Raw genomic sequence first — 17,559 nt, forward strand, 5'->3', positions numbered from 1 at the left:
TGAAGATCAAATAGTGACATCGCATGTGCTACTAAGAAACCATTTCTTAAAACACATCATGTACTCTGGCCAGAGATTCGTCACACTAATATCTCCTCAGATTGCATAGGATATCCACACTAGCAAGTATGTGGTGAATCCTTGACAACAAAGCATCGACTCCTATATGTGTCGTAATTGTACCCAATCCCGACACCTGATGACCCCAATAGAGTCGGTAAACGAGTCAAAGTACAGTACTAGTATATAGAGTCTCAATGATGTTTCAAGTAGTAAGGACTAATGGTGTACAACCAAAACTGCGGACTTTATCCACTCGATAAGTGATAACCACTTGGAAAGTTCGGATAGGGTAGTTCGATCATTCATCGTATGAATATCCATTTGCATGCTTTGAACATCTCTATGTTCCATACCAATGAAACGTGGTACTCGGCATCGCAAATGCTAGTCTCAATCTCGAGCGATCCTTATCCTTATTAATGGACGGCTCAATCGACTAGGAACTGTTTGGAATATACAGTGACTATAAGATGTGTTTCATGATAGCCATCCCCATGTGCCACCACATCTTACATACACTATAGTATATTCAAGGTCTTCATCTAAACATCTTATAGTATGTCACAACATAATAATATGATAAAAGATAAAGTAAATGCCATTATAAAAGTGTAAATTATATTAAACAAAAGATTGTTTATACATAGAGTCATAAAAGCCCTTAGCCACAAGTTGGCTCACCGGGCACCCACTCTTTCAATTCCCGTTCACCTCAAATTACATTGGAGGAGCTTCTCCCTTCGCGATATTTAAGAACAAGTTGGAACTCTCCAGTACGTTGATGTCTTTGTTGCATCCTGGCACACCGAAATATGCATGCCAAATCCATAAATCTTTTGATGCAACCGCTTGTAGTATTATTGAAGGTTCTTTTTTATATCCACCTTGATATTGCTCTGCCCAAGCTATCGGACAATTTTTTCCTAGCCCAATGCATGCAATCAACATCCTCATGTGTTGGTTGCGTCAAATAATGTTCAAAAAAATATATCATACACCTCCCTAAAAAATATTTTCAAACACTCCAACGCTGTCGACACACCTATCCTCAAAGATTCATCAACAGCATCGCCTGCAACATCATATGCAAGCATCCGGACCACAGCCGTATCCTTTTAATGACAACCCGATTTTTACCGATTGCGTCCCTCCGTTGGACAAAGTAAGACACATTGGTTTGTAGAGCCTCCACAATTCTCAAAAACAAAGGTCTCCTCATACGGAATCGCCTTCTAAAATCATGCTCGTTGTAGATGGGACTTTAGGCGAAGTAATACTTAACTAATTTTTGAACCCCGAAAACACGTTCTCGGTTTTTTATTTCCGTTTGTAGCCACGTACACGACTTAACTCCCTCGATTAAAGCTCACAGACGTTCATTAATATTTTCTGGGTTAGTGAACGTGTTGGTGGACAGAGAAAGCCGTCCATCATCGGATCATGTGACATAATTTCATCATCCAATGATGAAGAACTCATGTATGCCAGAAAAAATATTTAAGATTGTGTGTGAAAATATGCAAACAAATTTGAGAGTGTGCGTAAAATGAAAAAAAATGAATGTATTTATAGAAAATTTTAATGAATTTTGAAAAATATAATCATTGGACTTTTTATTTTATTATTATTTATTATTATTTTTTTTGAATATTTTTAAAATTTATTTAATTTATTTTAAATTAAAAACATTTTTAAAAATTAAAATAATGGTTGAGATGATCTGAACTGTCAGATCATCTCAACCGTCCATTTATTATTTTAAAAAATAATAAAAAAGATTGGTGAGCTTCTCTGCACGGAACCTACCACATCCTCACATGCGGAAGGCTTGACCGCTAGTCTTACTCTCCCCTTGGGTGTGCTCTAAGGAGAGAATGAAGATACCGAGAGAATGCAATTGTGTTTTGATGGAGTAAGAAGAAAAAAAACCGGCCCGAGACATTTACTTCACTAATTAGAAATTAGAAATTTAATTTTAGCCTCTTTTACTTCATCAAATACATGCTCCGAAGTAAAATGTGACTTAAAAATTTAAATGAAGCTCATGTTTTTTTAATTGATGAAGTCTAAAATACACTTTACTTTATTAATTTTATTACCGCAATAAATATATATTACTTCGGAAATACTGTTCGCCGAAATAAAAACTGACGAAGTATATTGCATATTTTCTACTAGTGTATAGTCCATTTTTTATATTCGGTGTTCTCCAACTATTTTACCAATTTACCTGTATTAAACATAAGAGTTTTGCTATGTTGTTCACGTACCGTTTTCATCTAATGTGCCCATCATGAGGTGACACTCAACTATTTGATGTACAATTCATTATACCAATAGTTGAGTATCACCTCATGGTGGATAAATTGAGTGGGCACGGTGAGTGGGCAGCATAGCAAAATTGATATAATTAACTACTTATATAATTTTTTCACCATTACAATCTTCATTAAATAAGGATAAAATTTAAAATTTATTTTATAAAATGTACATTTTCAAACTCTTTGTTAATCTGTGTGAAAACATGTATAAGTCTAAATAAGCAAGACAAATAGAGTACTTGATAATGGATTCCTACTTTTGAATTAATTTTTTGTAATTTTGGATGTTCTTGCTAATTTACTTTTCATGTATTGCAAATATATAATCTGTGTTTCATGCAATAAACTGGCAGAGATCCGACGACAAATCCCTCGATCGCCACGACACTAATTGTTGTGGGAGGAAAAATCAAAGAGAGTATGTGCAAATTAAATAAACAGACATAAAATATGCATACATAATTTCATTGTAATTCAAGTAATAAATGAATGTTATAATCTAGGTCACATCAATGCTACTTATTGTTATTTCAAATTGAATTTATATTAAAATATGACCTGGTCCATTAAAAATCAGTTGCCAATACAATTATGATCACCTCAACTCGAAAAGAATTATTTAGTGTCTTGAAGGCAATTTTGTGAAGTTCCTCGTGGATTTGAAACGAAAATGATCTGGTGTGTGTTTTGTACATGTGTGATGCACACACAAATTAAGTGATACAAACATGCACGTAAATTAAGAAGAATATTGATCAGTTAGAGAGTGATAATACTGAGAGATCCACTTTGATATGATATTGACTTCTCTTTTCCTCACATGTTCAAGCCACTCTGGATCTTCACTTGTAGAGAATCTAAGGTCCACATGATGCGCACCTAATCAATGTAATGATAGCGCCAATCAATTTTTTTCTTTTTTTTTTTGGATGAATAATCACATTTTAATATTATATAGTATTTTTATATAGAAATTACATAAACTTAATTATTCTTTTGAGATTTATTACTTTTTTGCCAATTATTGTTTGACTGCAAAACCATTTTGGCTCCTCTCATCGGTGGTGTGTCAAAAATGTTTTTGATCACTCGACATTAATTCATCGCTAAAAACTAAAGAAATATTAAGAAATATGTTCTCCACCTTAATCTTAATACTTTGGTGAACAGGATAATTATAGTTTTTCGTCGCCATCGTTTGGGGTAAAAGCCTTTTTTGGTCCCTATTCATGTTGACGATCATAAGTCTAAAGGTTTGGTAAATAATTAAGTGTGACCAAAACCAATGATATATGAAAAAAGTAATTAATCCAAAGTGTGATTATCAAAATTAATATTCAAAACCATATATATGTGTAAGTACACTTACCTTCTTTAGCTACAATGGCAACTATGGTCTTCGATATATCCTTCAACACCCTGTCAAATAGGAGAGAATGGATTTATTTATTTTATTCAATATGATGCAGGATGGTTTTAAAAAGAGAAATGATTTTTTGGTCCAATAACTTATTCTATTTTTTTTGGTTAACTTTAAAAATTTTGATCTTAGTACAATAGCTTTTGAATTTTGGTTATTTTGGTCCATCTAATATCGGAATGTTCATTTTTTCGTCATAAAACAAAGATTAGACTGTTCTTAAAGCTAATGTTGCAAACAATTTTGCGAATTTCTTGATTTTATAGAAAATCAATTTATTTGAAAGCAAGTCAATATAAAAAAATGTTGAACAAACTAATCAAACTTTACAAGTTAATTTTATACATTTTATCAGAATCATTCCATGATTATGGCACCAAAATGTGCTTTACTCATCACCAAATAGAGTTTTTTTGGTACAAATTGAACATTCCGATGGAAGATGAACCAAAATAGTCAAAATTCAGTAGTTATTGCACTAAGACCAGAAATTGAAAAACCAGTAGTGAACAAAACAAAAAAACAGACAAATTATTGGACCAAAGAAAATATTCTCTCTTTTCAAATTAACCATCCATCCACAACGTTTTTGCAAAATAAATGTAACACCGATCATGTTTTTTTAATGAAATTGAGGTGATATATTTACAAAGTTGAGGGAATATAATTAATGTAATTTTTCAAAATGAACCCACAATGCAATGCATATAACAGTTAAAATCAGTCGCCTAGAGCACATGTATGCACAAATAGAGTTCGAGAGAAACAAATTTACCCTCCACCACTCCATGGATCCCTAAGTCCATTAAAGAAGATGATATTGCTTCCAAATCGCTTCAGAACTCTATGAATATGCTATACAATGCATCACATGCATAAGTTAGCAACACACAAAACGAAAAACCCAAAATAGACGACCATTTTTTTCATTGAGTTAGGGAAGGATACTCACGTGGCCTCCGAATTCGAGGGGAGCCCAGTCCGGCCTGGGATCGATATCGTACTTATAATTGCAGTATTCCATTCGATCAATGTAGCTGTAGTTTGAGGCTGGAAATATACTATCTTCCGTGTTCCCATCTGTTAGCAAAATCATCTCTGTACATGCCTGGAGTTGAACAAGACAACATCAAAATTATTTTAATTGTATTTGACACTTTCAAATAAAATAGGACTTTTCAAGCTACAACCTTCTCCAATCGCGTGCGTGCGTTACTGGTATATATAAAATAAGAGAGGCATATAGAAATTGTATGACGTTTTGATATGCCAACCTCAAACTACAGCTTCCCTCTATTGGAATATATATATTTTAAATATATTGTGCATATCTCTGGTATATTTTTATGTATTTGTAATTTTTTTTTTATCTTGATCTCTTAGGTTGTATATAAATATATATTGTATCATTATTTCAGAAATATATGAAATTATATTATCTCCATACATTTCTACATAGTATCAGAGCCTCTGGAATATGCCAAGTGATAAGTGTATTTTATACACTTAATTTATATATGATTTTAATAGTTAAATATTTGTTTCGAGCAGATTTATGTGGGTATTTTAGTGTTTTTGTGTTTACAGTGAATTATGTAATTTTGTGGAGAAAAGAAAAAATTGAAGAATAAAAGAAAGGAAAAAGAAAAGAAGAGAACTTGAGAGAAAAGAAAATAAAAAGAAAGAGAAAAGCAAAAGGAAAAGAAACGATCAGACAAAAGAAATGAGATTTGTTAATGGGCCTTTTTTATTTGGGCCAAGGTTCAGCGCTTGTTGTTAGCGCTTAATCTAGAGCAATCGCGCAATGCTATGTTTCTGAGAGAATTAAAATCGAGATTAAGGGGCGCCCGCGCCTTCACTAGAGCGCCTGCCCCGTCGCTGTGATTTGAAAATTTTATTATATCGGGAAATAATTTTCTTGGGCTTTTTGTGGGCTTTTGCTGAGCGATATAAAAGAGATTCTTTATCAGACAAATTGGAGGGGGAGCCGCCACAACAAATCATACGCATATCAGAGAAAGGGATTTGATCGTGAACGTTTGGGGAAGGATTTCTGGAGCTTAACTTGAAGAACGAAGACGGAGTTCGATAGACCGGACACGGCGTCGACGACGGATTTGTTTCTTTTATCTTTATTTATTTAATTCTGAATTTATGTTTGGATTTTTGAACATGTTTTGGTTTATTCATAATTTTATTATGAACTAAATTTTTAGAGTCTAGAGGTCGGATGGAACCTGGTGTAGACACTTTCATGAATTTTTGATTTTATTGAATTGAGTTTCTTCTAGATTAATTGTTTTTTCTAGAATTGATTGTCTTTTCAATTATCTGATCAATAATTGATTTGTTATATTTATTTGAAATCATTTCTCGGGAGAGGGGATTTTGAATAGGACATTAGAAACTACACAGTTAATTATTTATACAGCTTGGGAGAGTGTATGATTTTAACAGAGCTTTTAAAAAAAACATTGTTTTGTGATAGATCACTACGATAAATTCTTAATAGGAATATTGGAATTGAATTGTAGTTGATAAACATTATTTGTTGCTTGGGAGAGGGAAATAATATACGTAAGTGTTCTTGGCTATTAATTGATTGGAATTCATGAAGATTAATCATTTAGAATTGACTGTTGTTGAAACCAGGTGATATCTATATCTCTAGACCATTTTTCTCTGATTGATTTTTCCTGAAAGTTGTGTGCGTGCTATCAAAACTTCACTGATTATTTATTTTTATTGCAAAATTCTTGATTATTGATTTTCTAGATAAAGTTTAGACTATTTTAATTACAAGTACTAAATATTTTCATTTTACTCCCTGTGGGATCGATATCTGATTTAATCACTATATTAAAACTTGACACTCGTACGCTTGCGAGTAAATTTTCACAACAAGTTTTTGGCGCCGTTGCCGGGGAGTAATTATGATTATTTTTTTTTTAGTCTTGTTACCAATTAGTCTAAATTTTAATTTAGAGTTTTTTTTATTTTATTTTGAAGTTACTAATTAAATTCTTATTAATTTAATTGCAGTTTATGTGACGATCTCAAAGTGTGAATTCTCTATTTTTTGATCCGGAGATCGAACGAACTGCACGTGCTTTGAGAAGAGCGAGAAAAGAAGAAATTAATAACATGGCTGAAGAGAATGTGAATCAAGCTCCCCTGGTGCCTATCAGAGTTCACTTCAGGCCGACGATCCAGGCTCACTACTTTGGAATAGCTCGAGGAACAATCAATGCCAACAATTTTGAGCTAAAGCCGGCCTTGATCAATATGGTTCAATCGAACCAATTTAATGGGAGTGCCATAGCTGATCCTCACTTGCATCTCAGGACCTTTTTAGAAATTACTGATACGGTAAAATTTAACGGTGTTCCTGAGGATATTATTCGTTTACGCTTGTTTCTGTTTTCACTCAGGGATCAAGCCAGAAGTTAGTTGCAATCACTGCCGCTTGGAAGCATCACTACTTGGGAGGGGATGACAGAAAAATTTCTTGCTAAATATTTTCCACCTGCCAAATCCACCCAGTTGAAGATCGAGATCAGTACTTTCAGGCAGATGGATTCTGAACAGCTTTACGAGGCATGGGAAAGGTACAAAGAACTACTTAGACGTTGTCCTAACCATAAGTTTGCAGATTGGGAACAGATCGAGTGGTTTTACAACGGACTGAATGCGCCTACGAGGATGAACGTGGATTCTGCTTCTGGAGGAACTATTTTTACAAAGGACCCCGCTCAAGCCTATGATATGCTGGAACAGATGACGATAAACAGTTTTCAATGGCCATCTGAGCGAGTGGGAGTCAAGAAGCCAGCTGGAGTGTATGCAGTAGATCCTCTCACATCTATCACGGCCCAATTATCTGCACTGACTACACAGGTAGCTTCTTTGAATAAGATCACCGTTGCAGATTCCATTGGAGTTGAGGGATCACATAACCAAGAGGAAGTTAATTATATCCATCCTAATGGCTACCGAGGTTATGGAGCTTACAGAGGTAATTCTATTCCCAATACTTTTCACCCTAATTTGCGGAATAATGAAAATTTTTCATATGCTAACAATACTAATAAGGGTGATGGTAAGTTGTCTTTGGAGGATGTGGTTAGTAATTTTGTGCAGGAATCAGGTAAGAGGATGGCAAGAACTGAGTCTCGTCTTGACAGTTTGGAGACGCACATGGCCAACATGGGTGAGGTGTTGCAATCCATGGAGACTAGCATTGGGCAGTTGGCGAACGCACTAAAGGATAACAACCGCGGCCAGTTCCCTAGCAACACTGAGGTAAATACCAAAGAGCAGTGCAATGCTATCACGTTGAGGAGTGGAAAAGAATTTGAAGTCCAAGAACCTGCGGTTGAAGAGAAGGAAGTCGAGAAGAAGGAGCCTGAACTGGAGGCGAAACCGATGTACAAGCCTCCACTTCCCTACCCGCAAAGGTTCAAGAAGAAGGCGTTGGATGAGCAGTTCTCTAAGTTCTTGGAGATTTTCAAGAAAATTCACATCAACATCCCCTTTACTGATGCGTTGGAACAGATGTCAAACTATGCAAAGTTCATCAAAGAGGTGATGTCCAAGAAGAGGAGGCTGCTAGAGAACGAGGTGGTGAGCTTAACTGAAGAGTGCAGTGCCGTGCTTCAAAAGAAGATGCTACAAAAGTTGAACGATCCAGGGAGTTTTACTATTCCTTGCACAATTGGTTCTTCTTATTTTAATAATGCACTTTGCGATTTAGGAGCTAGCATTAATCTCATGCCTTTGTCTGTTTTCAGGAGCTTAGGACTTGGTGAGGTGAAGCCAACAATGATTGCGTTGCAGTTGGCTGATATATCTATCACATATCCGCTTGGAATCATTGAAGATGTTTTGGTAAAAGTAGATAAATTTATTTTTCTTGCGGATTTTTTTGTGTTTGATATGAAGGAGGATGCAAATATGCCCCTAATATTGGGGAGACCTTTCTTGGCCACTGCCGATGCCAAGATAGAGGTGAAGAATGGTTCGTTGTCGATGGGTGTGGACGGTGAGAGTGTAATTTTTAATATATTCATGAAGTCATCTAACACCCCTATTGAAAAATTGTGCTTGATAGAGCCGATTATGAAACTAGAGGGAGGTCAAAGAGCCGATATTAAGGTTGCAGCAAAGAGTAAAGCGCCAAGTTCAACAAAGAAGACCACGAAAAAGAGAGCAAAATTTAAAAGGCGGTTCGTAGAATTTATTTGGCGCGTGAAAGAGAAAGGGAAGATTTAAGACCGGTGAAAGTCGGGCTGACGACTTTACACCAAGCGCTACTTGGGAGGCAACCCAAGAATTTTATTTTATTTTCTTTTATTTTATTTTCAGTTTAATTAATTTTTGTTTTTAGTATTTTTAATTCCAATTTTTTAGCTTAATTTTGATTTTTTTAAAAATAAAAAATAAAAAATTTGCAGGCTCCAGAAATCTCAAATTAGAGCAGATGGCGCGCCCGCTCTTTGTTTGGCAGAAATTTTGGGTTGAGTTGTGAACTAAAGGCGCGCCCACGCCACTTGTCTTGCGCGCCCGCGCATACACTACGGTTCACTGAATTAAGAACAACCCAATCCATGCGCGATAGCGCCACTAAACCGCGCCAATTCAAGCGCAAATGCGCTCCCAAGCCGCGCTAAACAAGCGCAATCGCCCCTCACCATTAGCGCTAGACTAAGCGCTATCGCGCTTCCAATGTCTCCCATCTGCGCTTATCCTAGCGCTAACGCGCAAAGCCTTCCCCCCCAACCAGCGTAGCTCCATCACCCAGCCATCATGCGCAATCCTACAGCTCTTATTCCATGTAGCATCGAACAACATACAACACACACTCCTTGCATGATAGCAACCATGCGAAGTCACGCTTAACCTTCTCCCATCTGCGCCTTCTCTTGAGCGACTACTGATCTGCCTAATTCCAAGAGCCAAAAATTCCCACCTGCTGTGAGCATACAACATGTCACCAACAGCTCCAAGTACGCATGATCTTGAGCAAACGCGCAGGACCCCAGCTAGAAATTAAGCGCAAACGAGACCACCTTACCTGCACTTCTCATGCTCTTACACAACAACTTCTAGCAGCTTTCTCAATTCCATGCGCCATCAAAGCTCCGGAACAGCGCATGATGCCTCGCACTCTTCTTATTACCCCATACATTAAGCGAGTTATTTTGTTTTGATTGCTTTGGGCTTTACGTTTGTGTTTTAATCGTGTGCATGTCTTATTTTCAGGTTGAATTGGATGCTCAGTCGTATATCTCCACCACCTTCTCCAATGATTGCGGTTGCGAATTATTTTACATGAAATTTGATGACGCCGAGTCCTGATGCTCGGTGTCAAAGGTACGTGTCCCTTGTTCTTTTTATTGTTTTTAATCATTAGGGACAATGATTACATTAAGTTTGGGGGGTGAATCAATGTTTGATTTAGTTGTTTGGTTGAAAGTTGAGTTTTGAATTTCATAGATAAAATTTTTGTTGAGTTTAGTTGTTGTTGTTAGTTGAGTTGAATTGAGTCGAGAAAGAATTGGATGCATGGCTGTTGATGAAAAAATATTTTTTGTGCTATAACTGAAATCCATGATTGTCTTCTTATCTGACAAATATTTTTGAAAAAAATGGAACCAATTAGATGAATAATTTCCTATATACTCTGTGATGAATACTTGAATCTGATTTTTGAGACATACAGACATAGATATGATTGAGGCATTGTTTGAAATTTTTGGGCCTGATTTTCATTGAATTATTTTATCCTTAGTTGCCTATTTGAGCCTACACGTATATTAGTACATTGAGGTACGAGAAAATCTGAATTTTTTGTGAAAATCATCGTTTACTGCTGATGCTTATTTTTTCTGCATTGATTGAATTTGTATGATTTAATTGTGGATTGAGACTTGTCTAGAACTAGTTCGAACACTCTTCGAGGCGAAATACAGGCAATACTGAGATTAGGAATGATTTAGGCGATTTTTTTGAATTTGTTTGAGCCTTTTAAGCTACCTATTATATATGTTATCACTAGTACCTTGTTTGAGCTTTATTAAAAATCGAATGGCATGCATGTAAACGTGTGATTAAACCCCCATTCGTTATTATTTCAAGATCCTACATTGACTACCTGAATAACTTATACACTATTTTCTACCTTTAAGGAAGTAAGTTGAATGCTAAATTATTATATGCTCCTAGTTGATATTTGTGAAAAATGGAATGGTGTGGTGGATGAATTGAAAATATGAAAAGGGTAGTAGAAGAAAAAAAAAATGTGGTTGGAAAAGTTGTAAAAGAGAGTTGAAAGAAGTTGTAAGAAAAAGTTGAATCAGTGAAGTGAATTGAATTGAAAAAAAAGAATTAAGTGTGAAAGTGTGAAAGAAAAGGAGTTGAAATTAGAGCATAAATATAAATTACTCCTTATTTTGAATTCTTATCCTTTATTTGTAGCCATGAGCCAGGCCTTACACTACAAGCTGATTAAGTCCTATTGATCGAGTCTCAGTTGCCCAATATACTAGTGGAGAAGAGTTGCGAGAATTTAGCTTATGGACTGTTGATTGATGCTTTTAATGATTATGAATTTTGATTGAAACACGCACACACTATTATTCTTTGCATTTACCTAATTGTGAGTGTTTTTTATTTATATCCTAAATTTGATCCTATGTTATCCCTGAAAAGTCCTCATGATCTATGAATGTTTGAATTGAATTTGGAGAATGGTGTTTTGAACTTGAGTTGCGGAGATTGTGAGTTTATGCGGTTATTTTGTTATGACTGAAGCTTTCAAGTATTAGTAGGTTGGATGAGATTGGATTTGAAAATTCTTTGAAATCATTGTCGAGGCCATTGCTCCATAATATTTCTTGACTATTCTTGTGAGTTTATGATGAGTAGTAGTTTTTGAAGTAATTTGGTTTTGAATAGTTTTGCTCGGGACTAGCAAAAGTCTAAGTTTGGGGGTATTTGATAAGTGTATTTTATACACTTAATTTATATATGATTTTAATAGTTAAATATTTGTTTCGAGTAGATTTATGTGGGTATTTTAGTGTTTTTGTGTTTACAGTGAATTATGTAATTTTGTGGAGAAAAGAAGAAATTGAAGAATAAAAGAAAGGAAAAAGAAAAGAAGAGAAACTGAAGAGAGAAAAGAAAATAAAAAGAAAGAGAAAAGCAAAAGAAAAAGAAATGATCAGACAAAAGAAATGAGATTTGTTAATGGGCCTTTCTTATTTGGGCCAAGGTTCAGCGCTTGTTGTTAGCGCTTAATCTAGAGCAATCGCGCAATGCTATGTTTCTGAGAGAATTGAAATCGAGATTAAGGGGCGCCCGTGCCTTCACTAGAGCGCCCGCCCCGTCGCTGTGATTTGGAAATTTTATTATATCGGGAAATAATTTTCTTGGGCTTTTTGTGGGCTTTTGCTGAGCGATATAAAAGAGATTCTTTATCAGACAAATTGGAGGGGGAGCCGCCACAACAAATCATACGCATATCAGAGAAAGGGATTTGATCGTGAACTTTTGGGGAAGGATTTCTGGAGCTTAACTTGAAGAACGAAGACGGAGTTCGATAGACCGGACACGGCGTCGACGACGGATTTGTTTCTTTTATCTTTATTTATTTAATTCTGAATTTATGTTTGGATTTTTTAACATGTTTTGGTTTATTCAGAATTTTATTATGAACTAAATTTTTAGAGTCTAGAGGTCGGATGGAACCTGGTGTAGACACTTTCATGAATTTTTGATTTTATTGAATTGAGTTTCTTCTAGATTAATTGTTTTTTCTAGAATTGATTGTCTTTTCAATTATCTGATCAATAATTGATTTGTTATATTTATTTTAAATCATTGCTCGGGAGAGGAGATTTTGAATAGGACATTAGAAACTACACTGTTAATTATTTATATAGCTTGGGAGAGTGTATGATTTTAACAGAGCTTTTAAAAAGAACATTGTTTTGTGATAGATCACTGCGATAAATTCTTAATAGGAATATTGGAATTGAATTGTAGTTGATAAACATTATTTGTTACTCGGGAGAGGGAAATAATATATGTAAGTGTTCTTGGCTATTAATTGATTGGAATTCATAAAGATTAATCATTTAGGATTGACTGTTGTTGAAACCAGGTGAAATCTATACCTCTAGACCATTTTTCTCTGATTGATTTTTCCTGAAAGTTGTGTGCGTGCTATCAAAACTTCACTGATTATTTATTTTTATTGCAAAATTCTTGATTATTGATTTTCTAGATAAAGTTTAGACTATTTTAATTACAATTACTAAATATTTTTATTTTACTCCCTGTGGGATCGATATCTGATTTAATCACTATATTAAAACTTGACACTCGTACGCTTGCGAGTAAATTTTCACAACACCAAGAAACCTAACCCTAACCCTAACACAAAAAGTCGTTGCCGCCCTCGCTCTTCTGTCGAGCCGCCGCCGCTGCATCTATGGCTGCCACCACCACTCCAGCCGCCACCCCTACTACTCCGATCTCCTTCAATGCTGGTGCTCATGCACCCTTGAAGCTCACCTCTTCCAACTATCTCTCATGGCGTCAGCAGTTCACGACCCTCCTTACTGGTCATGATCTACTTGGATTTGTTGGTTCTCATCCTTGTCCGGCCAAATTCGTCACAACCGCCATCACTCAAATCCTGCGAACACCGCCTGGATCCTTCAGGATTAACTGATACTGAAAATCATCATTGGACCGTTGTCTCCATCCTTGATCCCGTTTATTTCTACTGCCACCACATCCGCCAATGCATGGAACACTCTTGCTCTCACCTATGGCAAGCTCTCTCATGGCCACATAACTCAGTTAAAGACGTAACTTCACAATCTGGTCAAGGGCTCTCAGTCCATCACCGAATTCATGCAGTTTGTCAAATCCAAAGTTGATGAACTGGCTCTCATGAATGCTACTATTGATATTGAGGATCTCATTATCAAAGTTCTTCATGGTTTAGATGATGACTATAAATAACTTGCATGTTATGTTCAAGCCTGAGATAATGCAATCTCGTTGGAGGAGTTACACGATAAGCTTCTCAATCATGAAGCTCATCTTTCTGACACGTCTCTTTTTATTTATCGTTCTAGCGACCTTACTATGTATCTACTTGTCAATGTTGATGATTTGATTCTCACAGGGAATGATTCTAGTGCTCTCCAGGGCTTCATTGATCGATTGAGCAGTCAATTTTCTGTCAAGGATCTAATTCCTTGTCTTACTTTCTAGGTGTTGAAGTTGATTACTATGTAGTGGACCTTTGTCTGTCGCAAAAAAATATCTTATTGATGTTCTTAATAGTATGAAAATGGTTGACTCAAACCTGCTCAGTCTCCTCTGGCCACGTCTTCGGCCCTGCATTTGCTAGATGGCTCACCCCCTGTGGATGCCACCTTGTATCGCCAAACGTTGGGTAGTCTGCAGTATCTGTCGTTTTACTCGTCCTGATATTGCATTTGCTTTTAACAAGTTATCTCAGTTTATGCACTCTTCTTCTCTCCACTAGGGTGTTGTTAAACGTCTCTTCTGCGCTATTTAAATGGTACGCGCTCTTCTTCTTCTTCTTTTTCTTCTTCTTCTTCTTCTTCTTCTTCTTCGACGGCATCGCTCTCCATCCCTGCAAGCCTATTGTGATGCGGATTGGGCAATTATCCATCAGGGTTCACTTAAGGATGGTGTCGTTTCTTGGTCTGCATCCATGCCATCTTCACCATTGGCTCTTTCTTCCTCTATCGTGTCACTGTCAGTCTGGCATAGTAGTCTGGGTCATCCGTCTGATCAAGTATTACGTTAGTTATTTGTGTCTAATCCGTTATCGCCCTTTAGTTCTCCATTGCGTCGTTTTAATTGTAAATCTTGACAGTGCAAGAAAAGTCATAAATTACCTTTTCATTATTCGACATCTCCCCTTGAACATATTTTCTTTAAAGTCTGGACTTCCCCAGTTCTCTCATGTTATGGATATAAATATTATGTTATCTTTATTGATCATTATAGTAAATACATTTGGCTATATCCTTTAAAAAATAATTCGGATTTTCCCACTGTCTTTCGATATTTCAAGTCGCTTGTGTAAAACGATTTGATCATCCTATTGTCACCCTATACACTGATAATGGTGGTGAATTCCTTGTTCTAAAAGAATTTCTTATTCGGCATGGGATTTCTCACCTGAACACCCCTCCCCAAAATCCTGAACATAATTGCTTCTCTGAACATCGTCATCGTCATCTTGTCGAGTATGGTCTGGCGCTTCTACATCATGCATCTGTCCCCCACCATGTTTTGGCCATTTTCCTTTTCTACAACATGTTACCTTATAAATTGGCTACCTAAGCGCAATCTATTCTACAAGTCATCCTTCGGATGCCTGTTCAATGTCCTACCGAATCTCTCCAAACTTCGTATCTTTTGCCGTCTTTTCTACCCTTGGCTTCGCCCATACTCCTCCCACAATCTTACACAACGCTCGTCCCTTTTTGTCTTCCTTGGCTACTCACTTACACAGAGTGCCTACCTGTGTTCATCATCTGGAAAAATCTTCGTCTCATGTCATTTTGTCTTTGTTGAGTCTGAATTTCCTTTCGCCAGTGGTGGTTATGATGTTGGTTCCTCTCCAGGAGTGTGGTCTGGTGTGCCGTTGGAGGATTCCCTATCTGCTGCTCCTTCACCTATCTGTTTCCCTGAGCAGTGCCCTATCCCACACACCATTCTTGTGCAACCACCTCTCGACCCGCAAATTGGTATGGCCACATCACCTCTCCCACCTGAGTCCATGGTCGTCCAACATCCCTCATCGTCCGACTCATGAACCAGCACACATCCTATGGATACCCAATCCAAAAATAATATTCAAGGTCAACCCTCGCTTTGTCCTCACCGTTTTCACTGACTCTACTCCATCTGAACCCACCACACATACTTCAGCTCTCAAGGATCCTTGCCGGCGTGCAGCCATATCTGAGGAGTTTGATTCTCTGCTTCCTAATAACACCTGGGATCTTGTTCCCTCTGAAATATCTCAGAATTTAGTTGGCTGCAAATGGGTGTTTCGAATTAAACGCAAACCGGATGGCTCTATTGACCGCTACAAGGTTCGTCTTGTTGCGAATGACTTTCATCAGTGTCTGGGTCTTGACTACACTGAGACTTTCAGTCCTGTGGCGAAGCCTACTACATTTCATATTATCTTATCGCTTGCGACAATGAGTGGTCTATTCATCATATTGATATGAGTAATGCTTTTCTTCAGGGTCAACTGGATGATTGTGTTTATATGGCTCAACCTCCAGGTTTTCTTGATATGTTTGTAATTTGAAAAAAGCGATCTATGTCCTTAAACAGGCGCTGCGTACCTGGTACACTGCAATTCATTAGTTTGTAATTTATGTTGGCTTTACTTGCTCTCTAGTTGACATATCTCTATTTATTTACCGTTCTGGAGGAATTACTATGTATCTAATTGTCTATGTTGATGATTTGATTCTCACAGGGAATGATTCTGGTGCTCTCCAGGGATTCATTGATCGATTGAGAAGTCGATTTTATGTCAAGGATCTGGGTTCCTTGTCTTACTTTCTAGGTGTTGAAGTTGATTACTATGAAGGGGGCCTTTTTCTGTCGCAGAAAAATTATCTTCTTGATGTTCTTAACAGGACGAACATGGCTGACTCAAAACTTGTTCAGTCTCCTCTGGCCACGTCCTCGGCCCTGCACTTTCTTGATGGCTCACCCCCTGTGGATGCCACCTTGTATCGACAAACTTTGGGTAGTCTGTAGTATCTATCATTTACTCGTCCTGATATTACATTTGTTGTTAACAAGTTATCTCAGTTTATGCACTCTCCTTCTTCTCTCCACTGGGGTGCTGTCAAACATCTCTTGCGCTATCTAAACAGTATGCGCTCCTATGTTATTCTTCGACGACATCTCTCTCTGTCCCTACATTCCTATTGTGATACGGATTGGGCTGGTGATCTTGATGATCGCACTTTCACTGGTGCCTATATTGTGTTCTTGGGTCCAAATCCCATCTCGTGGAGCTCCAAAAAGAAGGGCTATGTTGCTCTCTCTTCTACTGAAACGGAATATCGTGTCATTGCTTCTATGGTTGCTGAATTGTAATGGGTTCGCTCGCTCCTTGCTGAACTTAGAGTTGTTGTTGAGCCTTCACCAGTTTCTATCTACTGCGACAACATTGGAGCTACCTATTTATGTGCAAATCATGTATTCCATTCCCGCAGTAAACATATTTCCCTGGATTGTCATTTTGTTCATGAGTTGGTTCAGATTAACAAAATTCGCATCTCTCATGTCTTGTCGTTTGACCAGCTAGCTGATGCTTTGACAAATTCGCTCCCTAGTGCTCGTCTGCGTCTACTCTGTTAAGATTAGTGTCTCCTCGAGCTCACCATATTAATTAAGGGAGCCTATTGAAAAATATATTTAAATATATTGTGCATATATCTTGTATATTTTTGTATATTTATTTTTTTTTTTTATCTTGATCTCTTAGGTTGTATATAAATATACATTTTATCATTATTTCATAGATGTATGAAATCATATTCTCTCCATATGTTTCTACACCATCTATCACAATTTCAATGTTTGGACGGCAAATCAAACTACTCAATCAAGTGGAGAAAATGAAATCAATGGGAATAGTTTTCTTCTACATCCTATGATTCTGTT

At 36.8% G+C, this 17,559-nt stretch overlaps 1 protein-coding gene across 2 annotated transcripts in view; it reads right to left on the reverse strand.

Annotated features, from left to right (window-relative positions):
* Positions 1–3,069: 3,069 nt before the first annotated feature.
* LOC140890598 (uncharacterized) overlaps positions 3,070–17,559 on the reverse strand; it is a 48,957-nt gene continuing 34,467 nt past the window's right edge. For both annotated transcript variants that reach the window (XM_073298504.1, XM_073298505.1), the window contains exons 7-10: positions 4,757–4,912; positions 4,580–4,659; positions 3,754–3,803; positions 3,070–3,263 (exon numbers count right to left, since the gene is read on the reverse strand). In XM_073298504.1, the coding sequence (XP_073154605.1) occupies positions 3,124–3,263; positions 3,754–3,803; positions 4,580–4,659; positions 4,757–4,912 (426 nt within the window). In that variant the 3' untranslated portion in view covers positions 3,070–3,123. The remainder of the gene's footprint in view (positions 3,264–3,753; positions 3,804–4,579; positions 4,660–4,756; positions 4,913–17,559) is intronic.

Source organism: Henckelia pumila, chromosome 3, assembly GCF_033568475.1.
Source record: "Henckelia pumila isolate YLH828 chromosome 3, ASM3356847v2, whole genome shotgun sequence".
NCBI classification, from domain to species: Eukaryota; Viridiplantae; Streptophyta; class Magnoliopsida; order Lamiales; family Gesneriaceae; genus Henckelia; species Henckelia pumila.